The sequence below is a fragment of the Priapulus caudatus genome, unplaced genomic scaffold, assembly GCF_000485595.1.
Source record: "Priapulus caudatus unplaced genomic scaffold, Priapulus_caudatus-5.0.1 Scaffold317, whole genome shotgun sequence".
NCBI lineage: Eukaryota > Metazoa > Priapulida > Priapulimorpha > Priapulimorphida > Priapulidae > Priapulus > Priapulus caudatus.
Window position 1 is genome coordinate 91,391 of NW_014577378.1, and position 16,788 is coordinate 108,178.

Genomic DNA, 16,788 nt, shown 5'->3' on the forward strand with positions numbered 1-16,788 from the left:
AAATTAAAACGATACAGCAAATTATAAAATAACTTATCTGGGCAATCTGGGCGCACGTTTGTTAGAGAAAGATAGAGGGCGTGAGTAGATCAAAATACAGCATTCAGCGCATCCTTGCAAAGAGTAGCCTATGTCAATATTGCAGCTTTTGCTACCGGTGACGGTGTGCCAACGCGGAGAGTCAGGGAGTTAGCTCTATTGCACCTAGTTGGTTCTCCTGACCGAAGTGATGTCGGAATCCAAGGAAGCAGTTGGGAACTCCAAAGGTGATACGAACGTGGGAAAGACGGGGGCACTGTCATCCAGGTTCGTCGTGGAGAAAGTTGAAAGCGCGGGAGTGCCTAACGAACGGCTAGCTGGAAAACCAGACGCGAATGACACGAACAGTAGTAATTTAAACTCTGCCAAAGCAGAGCAACAACAACAACAACAACAGAGTAACCGGCGTCCGATTCAACCCCCCGCTGTTAAACCGCGACAAGAGCATGACGCGACAAAATCCAAATCTTCCCCCAAAAATTGTGAGAATTCTAGGACACGACATGTGTCATATTCCGACGGGACGGTCGACAACGTGAGCAGCGGCGGCGCCACTAGCAGCGTAATGGGGAATGTGACCCCGAAGAGTCCCCACACGTTCACGTTTAGCGGCACGCTTCGCGGCTCGCGCCAGCAAAACACCTACGATACGCTACCGCGAGTCGACCACTACAGAAACCTCTTCTCATACGTCATTGGGAACAAGAAGTCGCGACCTACGCTGGAGCAGCTGCATGAGGTGCAGTGAGATACCGTGACATAACCCTGTGTAGAGGGGTTAACGTCAACTCCATCCACCTAGTGCCCTACAATACTCGGTAGCATAATCCTAGGCATTGCCACAAGGCAGCAGCTGTTTTAGGTGGGGCGAGCATGATATAAGTCACATGATGTTGGCCACAATCCTAGTTTAGGGCCCCTGTACGTTTGTAGATTATCACCATCATCATCGTCATATATGCTTACCCAACCTCTAAACTCTAACGATCCCTAAGCTACACAAGTTGTGGTGGGCTCTACTGTACTATCGTAGACTTTCTATCACAGGCATATATGGCTTTTTGCTAGCCCATGGAAGTACAGGACTGCTAGAGTTTCAGTTCGTTTGGCTCAAAGTATGTGGTATGTTATGTCATGTCATATAATCGATCCACTGATATTGTTGAAACTGGCTCACATTTACTTTAATAACCCCCTGTACATGCATCATTGCCATACTTTATCGTAACCCTAACCCTAACCCAACCCCTAATCCTAGCCCTAACCACTAACCCAACTTCTAACCTTAACCCAACGCCTAACCCTAACTCAACCCCTAACCCTAACCCAACCCCTAACCCTAACCCTAACCTAACCCAACCCCTAACCCTAACCTAACCCAACCTCTAACCCTAACCCTCACCTAACCCATAACCCTGTCCTAACCCTATCCTAACCCAACCCCTAACTTTTTCCTAACCCTCACCCAAACTCTTTCCCAATCCTCACTCTTACCCTAACCATATCCTAACCTGATATTTTAGGGGGTATTATTTTATTGACTTGTCGACTTTGTGTACCTGATATATTTATTCATCTAACCCTCACCCTAACCATAACACATGGTAAGTTTGTGGTTGGGTGCATAATTACATATAGTGCATAAAGCATATTTGCACCCATGGTACAGCTGCCATGTGACGAATTATTGGCATTACAGATCATTTTCTATATTCTAATACAGTGGTTTATATAATGATTCATCAGTCATTCCACGAATCTAACATTATGTTATGCAGGCACAGGAGGATGGCTTGACCACAGTGCTGGTTGAATCACCAAAGAAGGAAGTGAAGGGGCCAACAAAGAAAGCTGTAAAGTTTGGATGGATAACCGGCGTACTGGTAAGAAAACCAGTATGGTATAGTGTGCACTATTCTGTGCATAGCATGACCTCTGGTCACGTTGACCTGCCTGATGCATCCTGAGTGTAAACTAATTATTCTGTCCGATATGCCTCTGATCTGTTTTCTTGTGAAGATGCTCCACTGTGCAGAAGTGACAGTTCTCTGTGATTACCTGTCTATGTGTGTATTGATCATGCAGCAGTGCTGTGAACGTACATGCTCTCTGCTTATTTTCCACCAGCCTAGCTGGCTTTTTAACTGTATCGTGAGTCTGCGTGCCATGGCCGATCTATTATCTAATTAGCGACATGGATGTTTTGTTTCGCTAGGTTCGATGCCTCCTGAACATATGGGGAGTGATGCTGTTTTTGCGTCTTTCGTGGGTGGTGGGACAAACTGGTTTAGGTACGACGAAAACGTGATCGCTCAGTCTTTGTTATAGTCTGTAAGTTACTATGTCAGATTAAACTCTGAGTAATTAATTAAAGGAATAATAGGTCCATTGATTATGCAATGTTGACGAATGCTAGAGTAACTGGCACCTTGTGTAGTTAAAGGAATAATAGGTCCATTGATTATGCAATGTTGACGAATGCTAGAGTAACTGGCACCTTGTAAGTACATTACCTTATAGCCAAACACGTATTAGTTTTTCCAATATCACTGCTGGTTACTAAGAAATGTCTAATTGAAATCCGCAGTCCAAGAAATCAGTTGACTGAGTTGTTTACAGTTTCAAACCGCTGCCGGCGAAGCGGGTGTGATACAGATTTATAGTGCACCGGACATTTTCGCACGCATGCTCGGCTGTACGCAATGCTATCATCAGTGATTTCGTAAACACGGGCGCTCGTGATAAGGAACTTTTTGTCAGGGCTGTCCATGTGCGTCCGTGATTTGTACGTGTGTTTTACTCCACTTCCATGTTTAGTCCGTGGCCGTGGTTACGCCGCTGACACCTCCATTTCATCTGGCGTCCAAAACATACGTGCGCACAAATGTTTACGTCATCGGCGACTTATCGCTTGACTCCTGGATGACATTTACGGCACGTAAATGAATATCAACAACCGATTTCAAGTCTTGCATGTAATGTAACCAGCAGTGATATTGGACAAACTAATACGCGTTAGGCTATAAGGTTACGTACTTATTAACTACACAAGGTGCCAGTTACTCTAGCATACGTCAACATTGCATAATCAATGGACCTATTATTCCTTTAATAAGTAACTATTTAATTTAATTTATCAGACTAATCATCACCTTTATGCAGTTATGTCACTAATGCCTTATTCGGTCCATTGAGTGCCGAGACTTATACTGTATAATGACATGTAGGCAACTTATATACGCTTGAATCTTGGTTAAATTTTAAGTTAATAATTTCAGTGGGTGCTGATGGCACTGGGGTTTGTTGTCAGAAACAGAATTAGTCTTAACTTTGTCTTAACATTTTGACCTTTTTTCATAAACCATTAACGAATTTTGTTTCTTATAGTTATGTGGAAATTTTCTACGATTTTTCATTCCCATAACTTTACAATGTTTCTGTCGACAGTCTATAAAAAATGTTCACGTTAATGCTAGATTTGTTTCTGACAACGTGCCCTTGGTTCCAGACAGTGGATGCTCTGTTGTCCCATCATTGTTACTAAATGTGAAGCACACCCATGCAGGTAATTTAATGATCCCGATGAACCAATGTGCATTTTGGAGCTATTGATTGAATTTCTACGCCATCGAAGTAACGCCTGACGCAACCGCCGCATGATTTCAGGGCTGTTCACTGTCGTGATTCTGCTGTCTACTGTAGTCACCATACTGACCGCTCTCTCGATGTCAGCTATCTGCACAAATGGCGAGGTCAAGGGAGGTAAGCACGAGTCTAACCTTTAACACGTTCAACGCTGCCTGGGTTAACAATGCACCTACCGCCCTGTGCGGAGATTTTCGCGTTTTTACCGCTTAGTCACCTATTACACAAAATGTTTTTGGCAGGTTTAACTAGCTATAAAACTATTTATAATTAGTGGCTAGTATAATATAGATATAAACTTACTCTCAGACATCAAAACAACACCGGAATCTATCACCCGTGATCTATCAAATCAAACACAACTTTCAAACATAAAAACAACTTCACAACACACGGCGGTCAAACGCCCTTTGGCGAGGTGAACTAAAAACATTACCTCAGTCCCAAAAACTCCCAAAATAACGTTCCAAACAACAGTAATGTATTGTATAAATTATGTCATCTACTACTGGGGTTGATACAGTGACGCTATTGAATTGCTAAGCGTATAGCCCCTGCCATCTATAGGAGAACATAGTAAACGTTCCAAATTAATTTTTTTTTCAATTTTTTTTTTGCCACGAGTATACTCGTGTTTCGCGGTCGTGCGTTTTGCAGGTTCGAACGAGTACACTCGTGTTTCGCGTTGAACGTGTTAACAAGGACGCCGACACGTATCACTGACACCAAATGACAATAGGCTTTCTCTGACTATCACCTGGCATCATATTTATATTTTCAGCAAGTGAATGCTGTTGTCTAGTTGTGAAAACCAGAGGGAGTCACTTGTACCTTTTTCCTACCGGCAGTTACTTACACACCACAAATTGTTGTTTTCCGCTAACCTTTGTAATCATTGGGCATGTCATGGTGTTCATCTTTATCAAGCCAGATTCAATCTTGGCTGAGTTTTTCGAATCCCTTACATTCCTCTCAGGTTGGAAAATCTGAGTTTAGCTTTGTGCTTATTGGATCTTGTAAAGGGGAAATGTGAAAGAATTGTAGGAATGATTTGTTGGTTGTGAATTGTATTCACTGACTGGAATACTGCCAACTGGCATGCAATTTCAAACTGCATGCAATTCAATGCTTATAATCTTACTTCGCGGAGTATCATATGAATGGAAAAGTAATTCTGTTTACCGAGTGGAAAGTATTGGGGTGAATTAGGCTCACAAATAAAATATGTCACCCGATCTGGCAAAATGTGCTGGACAGTCGCAAGTAGAGATATTTCCCTACAGGCCAAATACACCGTAGAACATTAATTTTATCGATTTTTCGTTTTTGATTAATTTGAATAGAAAAGTTACTAAATTTTCACTTGCCGAAGTATCAAAGTCCACAGTGATCGATATAATGTCCAAATTTAACATTTTGTAGACCCTATCCTTCACAAACCTACATAGAATTTCCTAAAACAATGAGAGAAAATGCGGAAATTAACTCCATATAAAAAAATTGAGAGTCATATTAACTACTAGTGTTTGTGAAATTATTGTTTTTGGTGTACCTACTGTGAGCTCGTCTTTGTTGTACTGTTATCGTTCGCTTCGCGTAATAACAATTTATGTGTATCTATACAGCAAAATACCTCGGTGTGCATTTCTGGCTTAATGAGAACATTTCACGTGATGTTTTAATATGGCAAGTATGCTCATAGTAGGTGTATTTAGGCATTTTGTTGCGAGGATTATCCACTTTAAGTGTTCTGCCAAGTTTGGTTTTAATCAAACAAGTGTAACCCTATCGTTGCTAAGGAGTTATAGAGAAGGTTTCTTTCATCACATTCGCTCCCCAAACTTAAATGCCTTTTTATACATTTTGGTTTGGAATACTGTAATTATTGATATAATAAAAACTTCAAATGAGCAGAAATCGAAGACCGTTCATGATAATGCAACATGTTTGGTATCATTTTAAAGCTTGCAGACTCTTCTTTCTAGTCGCATGGATAACTCAATTTTCAATTTTCGGTCACTGTGACTCATTTTGCCAGATCGTGTCACATATAAACTTATGTTCATCGCTGCAGTCAAATTTTGACATTTGCAGGTGGCGCTTACTACATGATATCGCGTAGTCTGGGACCAGAGTTTGGTGGTGCCATCGGCATCATATTTTCGCTCGCCAATGCCGTTGCTGTCGCCATGTATATCGTCGGATTCGCTGAGACCGTTCGAGACGTGATGAAGGTAATTCACCATTACGCGTACTTCGGGGTTCGATGGGGGTGGGGTGAGGGGGGGAGGTTGCTGTTTCCAAACGTGCAGTCTTGGAATTTGGGCTATGGTTCTGGAAAGTCCAGAAAGATCGGCTTTGGTCCTGGAGAGTGGAGATTATGCTGTTATTTTGTGTTTGATCATTGAAAGTCCTCAAATTTTAGCTCATGGAAATCTTGTCTGAAAAGCAAATAAAGTTTGCTTCATGCAAGAGGTTGCCCACTAATTGTTTATTGGACGATATAAGGCACAAAGTTTTTATTAAGATAAAAAATCTTGTAGTGATGGAAAATGGACTTGTAAAATTGTACGAAGAAATTGTAAATTCCTGGAAAATTCCTGGAAGACTCCCAGAAAACTAAAGCATGTACAGTCAAACCTGTGTTAGCTCTATGAAATGGACACCTTTCTATGATGGAAGGCCACATTCGGGGTTTTTCTTAAGTGTCAGTTGTAGCGTGGAACAATCTCTATAGAATTCATACCTTGCTATAGAGACAATTATGTGTAGACTATTGTATATAATTAGATAAGTTCATTCGGTTGGTAGACTAATATAAATAACAGGGTTAATTTTTACTCAACCGTGCAAGTTTGAAACGTACCGCTGACGTTTCGCCTCCTGCTAGGAGGCTTTCTCAAAGCAAACTGATGTTAATCAGTTTTGACCACCAGATGGTGTGGTGGTCAATAGCTTAGTCCACACGTGACTAAGCCTGTATCTATCGCAAAAATTCCATTCCTCGACACACTCATCCATAAACGAGAAGATGGTTCACTAAAACTGACGGTGTATAGGAAAAAGTCCCACACGGACCAGTACTTAAACTTCAACTCACACCACACAGTCAACCACAAACTGTCAGTGGTACGGACGCTACTTGATCGTAAGGACAAAATCTTAATGGAGAGTGAGGACCGGGAAGCTGAAGCGCGCCACATCAAGAACGCACTAGGAAAATGCGGCTACCCCAATTGGACACTCGAAAAAGTTTCCAAGGAGATGAACACGGCACATGAAAAAACAACATCCCAAAAGAAAACCTCCACGGAGAAACCGAAGGCGATGATCGTCCTACCCTATGTCAGAGGCGTCACGGACGTAGTTCAGCGTTCCCTAAAAAATGCAGGTGTGGCTTCAACAGTGAGACCGTTTGAGATTCTAAAACGGGTTTTGGTACACCCTAAGGACAGAACAGATATGCACAACATTACGGACTGTGTCTACAAGATACCATGTGCAATGTGTGAAAAAAGTTGCATTGGAGAAACCGGCCGAAAATTTGAAACCGGCCTAAAAGAACACAAAAAGGACGTAGACACCGTAGCACCCAAATCGTTCACAAGGGTCCAACGAAAACAGTCGGCTACCGAAATCACCAAATCCGCGATCACTGAACATGTAGCGAAGGACAATCACACCATCGATTGAGAGAATTCGAAGATCATCGATCGCGAGCCAATCAAAATCAGGCGTTGGATTAAGGAGGCCATCTGGATCCGCAAGACCGCAAACATCAACCGAGACGAGACAGGCTTATAGTCACGTGTGGACTAAGCTATTGACCACCACACCATCTGGTGGTCAAAACTGATTAACATCAGTTTGCTTTGAGAAAGCCTCCTGGCAGGAGGCGAAACGTCAGCGGTACGTTTCAAATTTGCACGGTTGAGTAAATTTAACCCTGTTATTTATATTGTATATTAGATATCGATAATAGATAAACTATTGCTGTAACGGACACGGTGTATGTTGTTCGTATATTGTTGGGAGTGATTACGGGATCATGCATTGCTATGTTGACAGGAATACGGGTTGCAGATAGTGGATGAACTCAATGATGTAAGAATCATAGGCTGCATCACCCTTGTTGTGCTACTGGGAGTAGCCATGGTAGGCATGGAGTGGGAAGCACGGGTGAGTGTGGGCTAGACGGGAGGGGATGGTATATCGTGGATATGCAGGTGGGCTGGATGCGTGGGAGCAGCTGAAGAGGAGGTAAAGGAGAGTGGGAGGCACAGGTGGATTTGAGGGAGCAGCAAGTAGGAGGGGAAGGTAAAGGAAACGTGATGGGGAGAACTGAGTGGGTGGGTGGGGCAAATGAGGGAAAGGGGAGGAGCAGGGAAAGCAAGGGATAGATATAACAAGTGAGGGTAAAAAGTGGGTGAATGTGAAGCATAGGGGAGTCGGGTGTATACATGGGTAGAGGATGGAGGGGGCGTATGATTCACATGGCTATGGAAAAAGCGTAATTTAGAGAGTTGCAACTGGTTTTGGAGCCAGAGAAAGATGTCTCCTTCAGGTGGCGGGCCATGAATTTTAAACTTGATAAAAGCTAACAAATTCCATGCGACAAAATGCAGACCGTATGTTTCCGTTTCTTGGACTAGGTGAGCATAGGTGTGTTGAAGAGGGTAGATAGTGGACGGTTGGAACAGAGGTAGAAAAGCAGGTTGATTAGAGAATGTAGTGGAGGGACAAGGATGAGTGTGAGAGGGGAGACAGCAGAAGTTAGAAGAAGAGGTAGAGGAGCAGAGTAGAGATGGGGGAGAGGAAAAGTAAGAGTGGATGTGGCCGAAGCATGCATTGCATCCCTCAATAGAGAAGGGCACTGAGTGGGAGATTTACTATCGAAGTGTGCAAATTCGTGTACACAATCCACGTGTTCACGCGTGAACACATACCGTGTACATGTAAACACGTGTACACGCGTGAACACATACCGTGTACATGTAAACATGTGTTCACACGTGAACAAATACCGTGTACATGTAAACACGTGTACACGCGTGAACACGTACCGTGTACATGCGTGAACACATACCGTGTACATGCAAACACGTGTACACGCGTGAACACGTACCGTGTACATTTAAACACGTGTACACGCGTGAACACATACCGTTTACATGTAAACATGTGTTCACATGTGAACACATACCGTGTACATGTAAAAATGTGTACACAGGTGAACACATACCGTGTACACACATGAACACATACCGTGTATATGTGGCATCGCACTCATTTCTATGTTGCGAACCGAAATCATTTGTTACACATCTAAACTGGAATTGATTAAAGATACCTATTTAAATTGCACAGCTGTATTGACCTTTAAGATAAAGAAAGGCCTCACCCTGTGAAACCTGATTTGGGCCTCGAGTGTGATATTAAGCCTAGCTTTGCTTACCAGCCGCTAATCTACGCAATTGCTTACAGGCGCAGTTAATCCTGCTCGGCATTTTGGTAGTGGCCATCTTGGATTTTGTTGTCGGTCTTTTCCTGAAGGTCACCGAGGCGAAGGGAGTGAAGGGCTATACAGGTTACAGTGGTGAGCATACCTATCCTCCTATGTCACAAATCGTTGCATTTGTACACGCACTTGCTTTTCCTTTGTGGTGCGAAATCTTATTTCTGGACAAAGCATGTCAGTTAGTTTGATTAAAGGGCTACCAAACTTGATAATATGATAATAATACTAAAAAAAGAATGTTATTATTATTATTATTATTATTATTTCATATACTCATCCTAACTGGCCTGCTTTCTACATCCCTCTAGCGGGAACGTTCTTGGAGAACTTGCATCCGGAGTTCCGGGAAGGTCACGGCTTTTTTTCCGTCTTCTCCATCTTCTTCCCGGCGGCGACAGGCATCCTCGCTGGCGCAAACATATCGGGGGATCTCGCCGTGAGTGCCAGGAATCTTCCCCCTCTGTCCCGGACCACGGGGGCTGGATCGTGTGGACCGAGGGCCGCGAATTCGACGGGAAAAATGCCAAATACAATTAATGATAAATGGGAAACGTTTTATAAACGAGCGGAATTTCCCCCCACCAATACTAAGAAAGGCTCAAATTCGACGCGCATCGGATCTTTGCGTCGAATTCGCGATTCAAGGTTAAAATTTCTTGTCGGATTCTTTCGAGGGGAGTGATGCCCCATTGTGCCACGAATCACGCCGCCCGTCGCTGCATCTCTGTGCTATCGGCTATTGGTACGTGAGCGATCGGCGGCCCGTGGCAGTCTTCGTTAACGCGCGCGCTTTCTCACAGGATGCGCAGTCGGCAATTCCCAAGGGCACCTTGAGAGCAATCCTGCTGACGACAGCCACCTACCTTGTGATGGGATGGATGGTCGGTTCGACTGTGATCAGGTGAGCGATTCGTGAATTGTCATTCTGTTATTGTTGTTGTTGTTGTTGTTGTTATTGTAGTTGTGTATTTGTATTGTATAGTGTGGGTGCTTTATCTCACCGTGTGCAAACCACTCTTCGTAGTTCGTGTCCTTTACCTTTGTGCTCATCTCTTCATAGTTTGTGTTCTTCACCTCTGTGTTCATCTCTTCATAGTTTGTGTCCTTCACCTCTGTGTTCATCTCTTCATAGTTTGTGTTCTTCATCTCTGTGTTCATCTCTTCGTAGTTTGTGTCCTTCACCTCTGTGCTCATCTCTTCGTAGTTCGTGTCTTTCATGTCTGTGCTCATCTCTCTATAGTTTTTATTCTTCATTACAGTGTTCATCTCTTCATAGTTTGTGTTCTTCGTCCCCATCTGTATAGCTACATTCATCTATTTGTAGTTCCTGTACTGTCCTTCATCTCTGCTTTCTCCTGGCAGGGATGCGAATGGCAGCACAGAGGACTACTACAACGCGACGGTGAACTTTACATGCAGTGCCCCGGACGCCTCGCCATGCCGATACGGCCTGCTTAATGATGTGCATGTACGTAACCCCGGATACCTCGCGCACCTGTTATACACCTGCCTAACAACTTGCATGTACGTAACTCCGGATACCTCGCGCACCTGTTATACACCTGTCTAACGACGTGCATGTACGTAACCACAGATACCTCGCGCACCTGTTATACACCTGTCTAACGACGTGCATGTACGTAACCACGGATACCTCGCGCACCTGTTATACACCTGTCTAACGACGTGCATGTACGTAACCCTAACCACCTGTTCACACGCCTCGCTTTATGTTGTATGTGATGCAGCTGTTACACACCTTGCTGTGTTTGCAGGTGATGGAGCTCATATCTGGCTTTGCTCCGCTCATCCTTGCCGGCATCTTCGCTGCAACCCTCTCCTCGGCTCTCGCCAGCCTCGTCGGAGCGCCAAAGGTCTTTCAGGTAGGCAGGGGTAGAAATTAACTTTTGAACATGGGAGTCCGTAGCAAAATGAGGGAGTCCGCAGTCTGAAATTCAAAACTAAAGCATAACAACAATAATGCATGTGCTTATTTTGAAGATTATTGCCACGCACATCGGCCAATGAAAAGATATGGTAATTCCGCGAGGCCGTGCTCTGGAACGAACTACTACTAATTTGTATAACAGAATTTTCAGGGAGTCGCACGGACTCCTGCCTATGTCAAATCAGGGAGTCCGACAGTAAATCAGGGAGTATTTGACTCCAGACCAGCGAAAAAAATACACGGGAGCAGCGAGCGATTTCGCTCCCGTCAGCTTTCAAAGCGCTCTGGTAACAACAATTACGAGAGCGAAAATTTTGGAAGATACGAGAAAAAATCGCTCCCGTGCCGCCGGCAGCGTTCGAAATCAGTTCCGACCCGGAGGCTTGAGCCCACCAAGTTTTTGCTTGTGCCACCATCTCTACGAAACTGCCGGTCCTCTTCCCCTCATATTACGCTGAAATACTACGGTTATCGCAACGGCAGTTTAGACAGACTTGTAAACGGGAGCGCATAATACGACCCGTTCCTCAACGTAGAGAGCTGCGTGAACTCCCTCAACGCATGATTCGCCACACAAACAAAAACTCGCGACAGTCTAAGAAATCGATTGTGGCATCGCCGGCATGCCAGTGTTTTTATGACCGCATAACAATAAGTTTATATATCGCAGGGTTTATCGTGGGGAGTGAGGGCACGACCATGCAGTGACACCTGCCACGCAAGTAATCATAGCTGTTAACTGAATTCGTCACTTTTCTTACCGTAGAAAGTGGACTGTTTTTATTCAGTTAGATATCTAGAAGCAATGTAAACTGTATATATACTTAAAGATTCTAGGCACTTGTAACTTTGCGAATGTGCGGCAGCATTGATCTATGCATGGGGGTACCGTGGACTGGGGAGGAGAAAAACGAAAGTAAAACCTTACCCAGAAGCTCCCCCAACATTCCTAGAGATTGAAACATTTATATTTGACCAACTCTAATTAAGTTACATGTATGCTGTTTTAATGCCAATGGTTATCTTTATATACTATTTTGTTACTCACTCCTAGTAAATAAGCGGACCACCAAATTTTTGTGCAGGTCCACCAACTTACTGAAGTTAGTGAAGTTGGTGGTCTTGCTGCGACGAGATTTGAATGAAAAAAATAATGCGAATGAGACAATCAGTGCATGCAGTCATACTTTGTACACAACATGCATACAGCAACATGTAAACCCGGCCTCCATGATTTTGTCACCATTATGAATGATTGTTGACCTCGTCGATTTCGCCAAAGCATAATCTTGACTTTCGTTTGGGAAACACCTTTACGATAATTCGACACAATTTCTGGCTTATGAGACATTATTAGAGTCAGTGCATCAAAATTATGAAAATTTTAACAAAATCATGCTATGAAAAAGTAGCTCTGGTCAAGCCTAAAATAGCTCCCGTAAAAAAATTACGAGAGCTCTTTTTTTCATACAAAATCAAAAAAGAGCTCTCGTAAAAAAAAAGTATTCTAGGCTGCTCCGGACTCGCGTTAATTTCGCACCCTGGGTAGGCGCGGCTTCCCCCGCCCTGCAGACCATCTCTGAGTTGAGAACCCCAACCACGACCACGCGAGTGGCTTTCCCCTTTGGCGACCGTTGCTATGGTTGAGGGTCGTTCAGAGGAGAGACAGTAGGTAGGGGTGCTTGATAGTTTAGCTAGCTTCTAATAGATTAGCTTCTAATAGTTTTGAGCGAGTTAGCACGAGGAATAAGCTTGATAGGTATGCAAGGGAGAAGCAGTGCGTACCACATAGAATGGGGACAAGGTGGGTCAGGACGGTGAAGGTGGGTGAAGTGCGGTGTGAGGCGGTAAGTAATGTTAAGCATAACATTGGTTGGTATCATCACACAAGCGGTAGTTGGGCAGGGCAGACCTCTGAGCTATGCCTCTGAATGAGCTATGTTTGGTGACACCCTGTATGGGGGTTGGTGGCCAAGGCTGCCCACTGTTTGATTGACTTCACACTGAATAGGTTGTCAGCATCCTCTAGGTGTCTCTTGCTACAGGCTGTGTGCAAGGACAACTTGTTCCCCGGTATCCACGTCTTCGCTGTTGGCTCGGGAAACAACGACGAACCTAAACGGGCGTACCTACTTACGTTTGTCATTGCCATCGGATGCATCCTGATCGGTAAGTGTCCCAACTAAGAGTTCGGATGCTACTGTCCGGTCCTAGGAGTGGGTAGCAGTTACTTGTACGACTTGAAGTGGCTTTATAAACATTGGCAAGGTTGCTAATAAAGTTAATCTCAGTTAGATCCATAATCAGTACAAAATAACTTACTCTGACGAAATTTTCGTCCATCTTTCCGACAGAATTCCTCAGGTCTAACGTTTCCAGGTAGATGGCAGCACTGGAAACGGAAGGTCGAACCTGGTTATTTTTGGGCGGCCTCCAGCCTGCGGTCCTCTCGAATGGGTGCAGATCTGAGAATGTTGTCGTAAATGTGGGATAGATTGTATGACCCCTCATCTCTATTCATTGTAGTCGGTTCTCTGCGGATGTGAATTGCTTCTCTGATTTGTCTGCGCCTCGGAATTGATTCCTTTGACACCACAGTGGTCTCTTTCCAGTCCGGCAGATGGTTTTGATCGACCATACGGTCTGTTATGGCTGACTTATGCTGTTGTCCTGAAGTGGACGCACGAGCCGCTCGTGTGCTGGTTCCTTTTGTGTGAGTGTTGACATCAGTCATATGTTCTTTTAAACGTGTGCCAAATTTTCTGCCTGTTTCCCCAATGTACGTACTGTCACAGTTCGAGCAGGCGATACGGTATACACATCCGGTAGTATTTTTGTTTTCAATTTTGTCCTTGGGATGTACTAAGATGTTCCTGATGGTCTTGTGGGGTTTGAATGCTGAAGAGATGTTGAAGGTCCTTAAGGTGCGGGCTAACCTCTCGGACATGCCCTTGATGTAAGGAATGATAACTAACCCCTTATTTTTCGTTTTCAAGTCGTTCCCCTTCTTTTTCAATTGGTTGTTGGTCACTTTTGTTTCTATTTTCCGTTTTGTGTCTTCAATTGTCCAGTTTGGGTAGCCGCAATTTCGAAGTGCGTGTCGAATCTCAAGTTCTTCGGCGCGTATATCTTTCGGTTCCGTTACAACGGTGTTCAGCTCTATCAAGTAGTGTGCGGACGACTCCCAGTTTGTGAGTTATCGGGTGGTGGGACTGAAAGTTCAGATATTGATTGGTATGGGTCTTCTTCCTGTAGACCACGGTTTTTAGCGTACCATCTTCTTTGCTCACAATCTTCGTGTCTAGGAAAGGAATGCTGTTGTTTTCCATTTCTTCAGAGGTGAATTGTATGTTGCCGGACGTATCTATTGAGTTGAGATGATCATTGAGGATGCGTGTGGATCCCTTGGTAACCACCGCTAGTATGTCATCTACATAGCGTTTCCGAAATCTGGGTTTGATATGTTCAGACGCTGTATTGATGGCTGTCTGTTCTAAATCTTCCATGTATAAGTTGGCAACGATCGGAGATACGGGGCTACTCATCGCCGTGCCGAACTTCTGTTGATATAACTGTCCGCCAAACATGAAATAGGTGGTGGTGAGCACAAATTCCAGCAACTCCATTATGTCGTCTACAGTGAGTAGCGTTTTCTATCTACCTTGAAACGTTAGACCTGAGGAAGTCTGCCGGAGAGATGGACGAAAATTTCGTCAGAGTAAGTTATTTGGTACTGATTATGGCATGTAAACTATAGAGATCCGATGAAATTATTTAATCATCTATTGGCAAGGTTGCATTTTGTAAACGTTAGCAACGTTGCATTTTATCTAATGTTAGCAAAGGTGCATCTTATAAACAGTGGCAAGTTTGCATTTTATAAACCTCAGCAAGGTTCAATTTTGTAAACAAATCTCACGTAAAATGTTTCATTACCCGAAACAAGGCAAAAAAAACCAGAAAAACCATGTGTCGAAACTAATTTTACATCAGAAACAAGGCAAATATACAGCACAAAAACTGCACATCTCATTAAATCAATCATTTGATGATGTAAGAAATCAATGATGTAAGAAATCAATGATGTAAGAAACCACATATAAACAATGTGTCGCGTGTGATTGTGAGCCTTGTGTTTTCCAGCGGAGTTGAACGTGATTGCCCCGATCATCTCCAACTTCTTCCTGATGGCCTACACGCTAATCAACTACTCGTGCTTCGATGCCTCCTTCTCCAACTCCCCGGGTAAGACCCTCGTTAAATCTAGGTGAGACTATCATTAAATACAGGTAAAGCCCAGGAAGGAACCTTGATACACACAGTTTAGACCCTCGTGTAATGCAGGTAAAGCTCAGGTAAGACCATCGTTGAATACAGGTAGAGACCAGCTAGGAATTTCAATACATGCCAGTGAGACTCTCGCATATAAACCAAGTAACGCTTAGGTGAGTCTCTCGTTAAACACGGAAAAAACTTAGATGAGATACTCGTTAAATGCGGGTAAAGGTCAGATGTGGCGTTCGTTAAATTCCCGTAAAACATGGGTGAACATGCGATCCTCAGTAGATGCACGTAAAGGTCAGGTGTGACCCTCGTTAAACGCTGGACAAGGACAGCTAAGATTTTATCAGTGATGTTGTGTGCATAACACCTCTTACACCTCACCTGTTTTCTACCTGACTGTCGGCTTCCGTCCACCACTACAGTACTAAAACGTGTGACTGTTACCACTCACTAACCCCGTGTTGTTTATGTGACTGTAGGTTTCCCACGTATGTTCCAGTATTATGGCATGTTGCTGTTACCACTAACTAACCCATAGTCTCTATGTGGCTGTAAGGTTCACTTTGGTGTACCAATACTACAGAATATGGCTGTTAGGACTAACTAACCCATATTTTCTGCGTGACTGTAAGATTCCCTTTGGTGTAACACAGGGTAAAAAATACATGGCCCGAGTGATGAGCGATTCGCTCTTCAAACCTCTGAAATCGCTCCTGCAAAACAAATTACGAGAGCGAAAAAAGAAAAAAAAAATTTGAAAAAATCGCTCTCGTAGCGGATGTGCGAGCTAAAAATATGTGAATTGCACAGTGAATTGCATGAAGATATACATGTAGATGTGTCAGAATGTATGAAAATATACAAAAAAATAGGCAATTCAAAATAGCTCCCGTAAAAAATTTTGACGAGAGCTATTTTTTCCACAGACTTGAAAAACAGCTCCTGTGGGAAAAAAAATTTATTTCCCTGGTGTACCAGTACTACAACATGTGGCTGTTACCACTAACTAACCTATATTTTCTGCGTGACTGTAAGGTTCACTTTGGTGTACCGATACTACAGCATATTATATATGGCTGTTACCACTAACTAACCTATATTTTCTGCGTGACTGTAAGGTTCACTTTGGTGTACCGATACTACAGCATATTATATATGGCTGTTACCACTAACTAACCTATATTTTCTGCGTGACTGTAAGGTTCACTTTGGTGTACCGATACTACAGCATATTATATATGGCTGTTACCACTAACTAACCTATATTTTCTGCGTGACTGTAAGGTTCACTTTGGTGTACCGATACTACAGCATATTATATATGGCTGTTACCACTAACTAACCTATATTTTCT

General features: G+C 43.4%; 1 protein-coding gene across 1 annotated transcript in view; it reads left to right on the forward strand.

The window, feature by feature from the left end:
* The first annotated feature begins 103 nt into the window (after positions 1–103).
* Positions 104–16,788, forward strand: part of LOC106808947 (solute carrier family 12 member 2-like) — a 23,872-nt gene continuing 7,187 nt past the window's right edge. Inside the window, exons 1-15 of the mRNA XM_014811870.1 lie at positions 104–778; positions 1,818–1,922; positions 2,255–2,330; positions 3,706–3,801; positions 5,779–5,918; positions 7,753–7,863; positions 9,169–9,280; positions 9,511–9,638; positions 10,003–10,103; positions 10,565–10,670; positions 10,978–11,085; positions 13,196–13,319; positions 15,294–15,397; positions 15,839–15,849; positions 16,406–16,481. Of these exons, the coding sequence (XP_014667356.1) occupies positions 230–778; positions 1,818–1,922; positions 2,255–2,330; positions 3,706–3,801; positions 5,779–5,918; positions 7,753–7,863; positions 9,169–9,280; positions 9,511–9,638; positions 10,003–10,103; positions 10,565–10,670; positions 10,978–11,085; positions 13,196–13,319; positions 15,294–15,397; positions 15,839–15,849; positions 16,406–16,481 (1,947 nt within the window). The 5' untranslated portion in view covers positions 104–229. The remainder of the gene's footprint in view (positions 779–1,817; positions 1,923–2,254; positions 2,331–3,705; positions 3,802–5,778; positions 5,919–7,752; positions 7,864–9,168; positions 9,281–9,510; positions 9,639–10,002; positions 10,104–10,564; positions 10,671–10,977; positions 11,086–13,195; positions 13,320–15,293; positions 15,398–15,838; positions 15,850–16,405; positions 16,482–16,788) is intronic.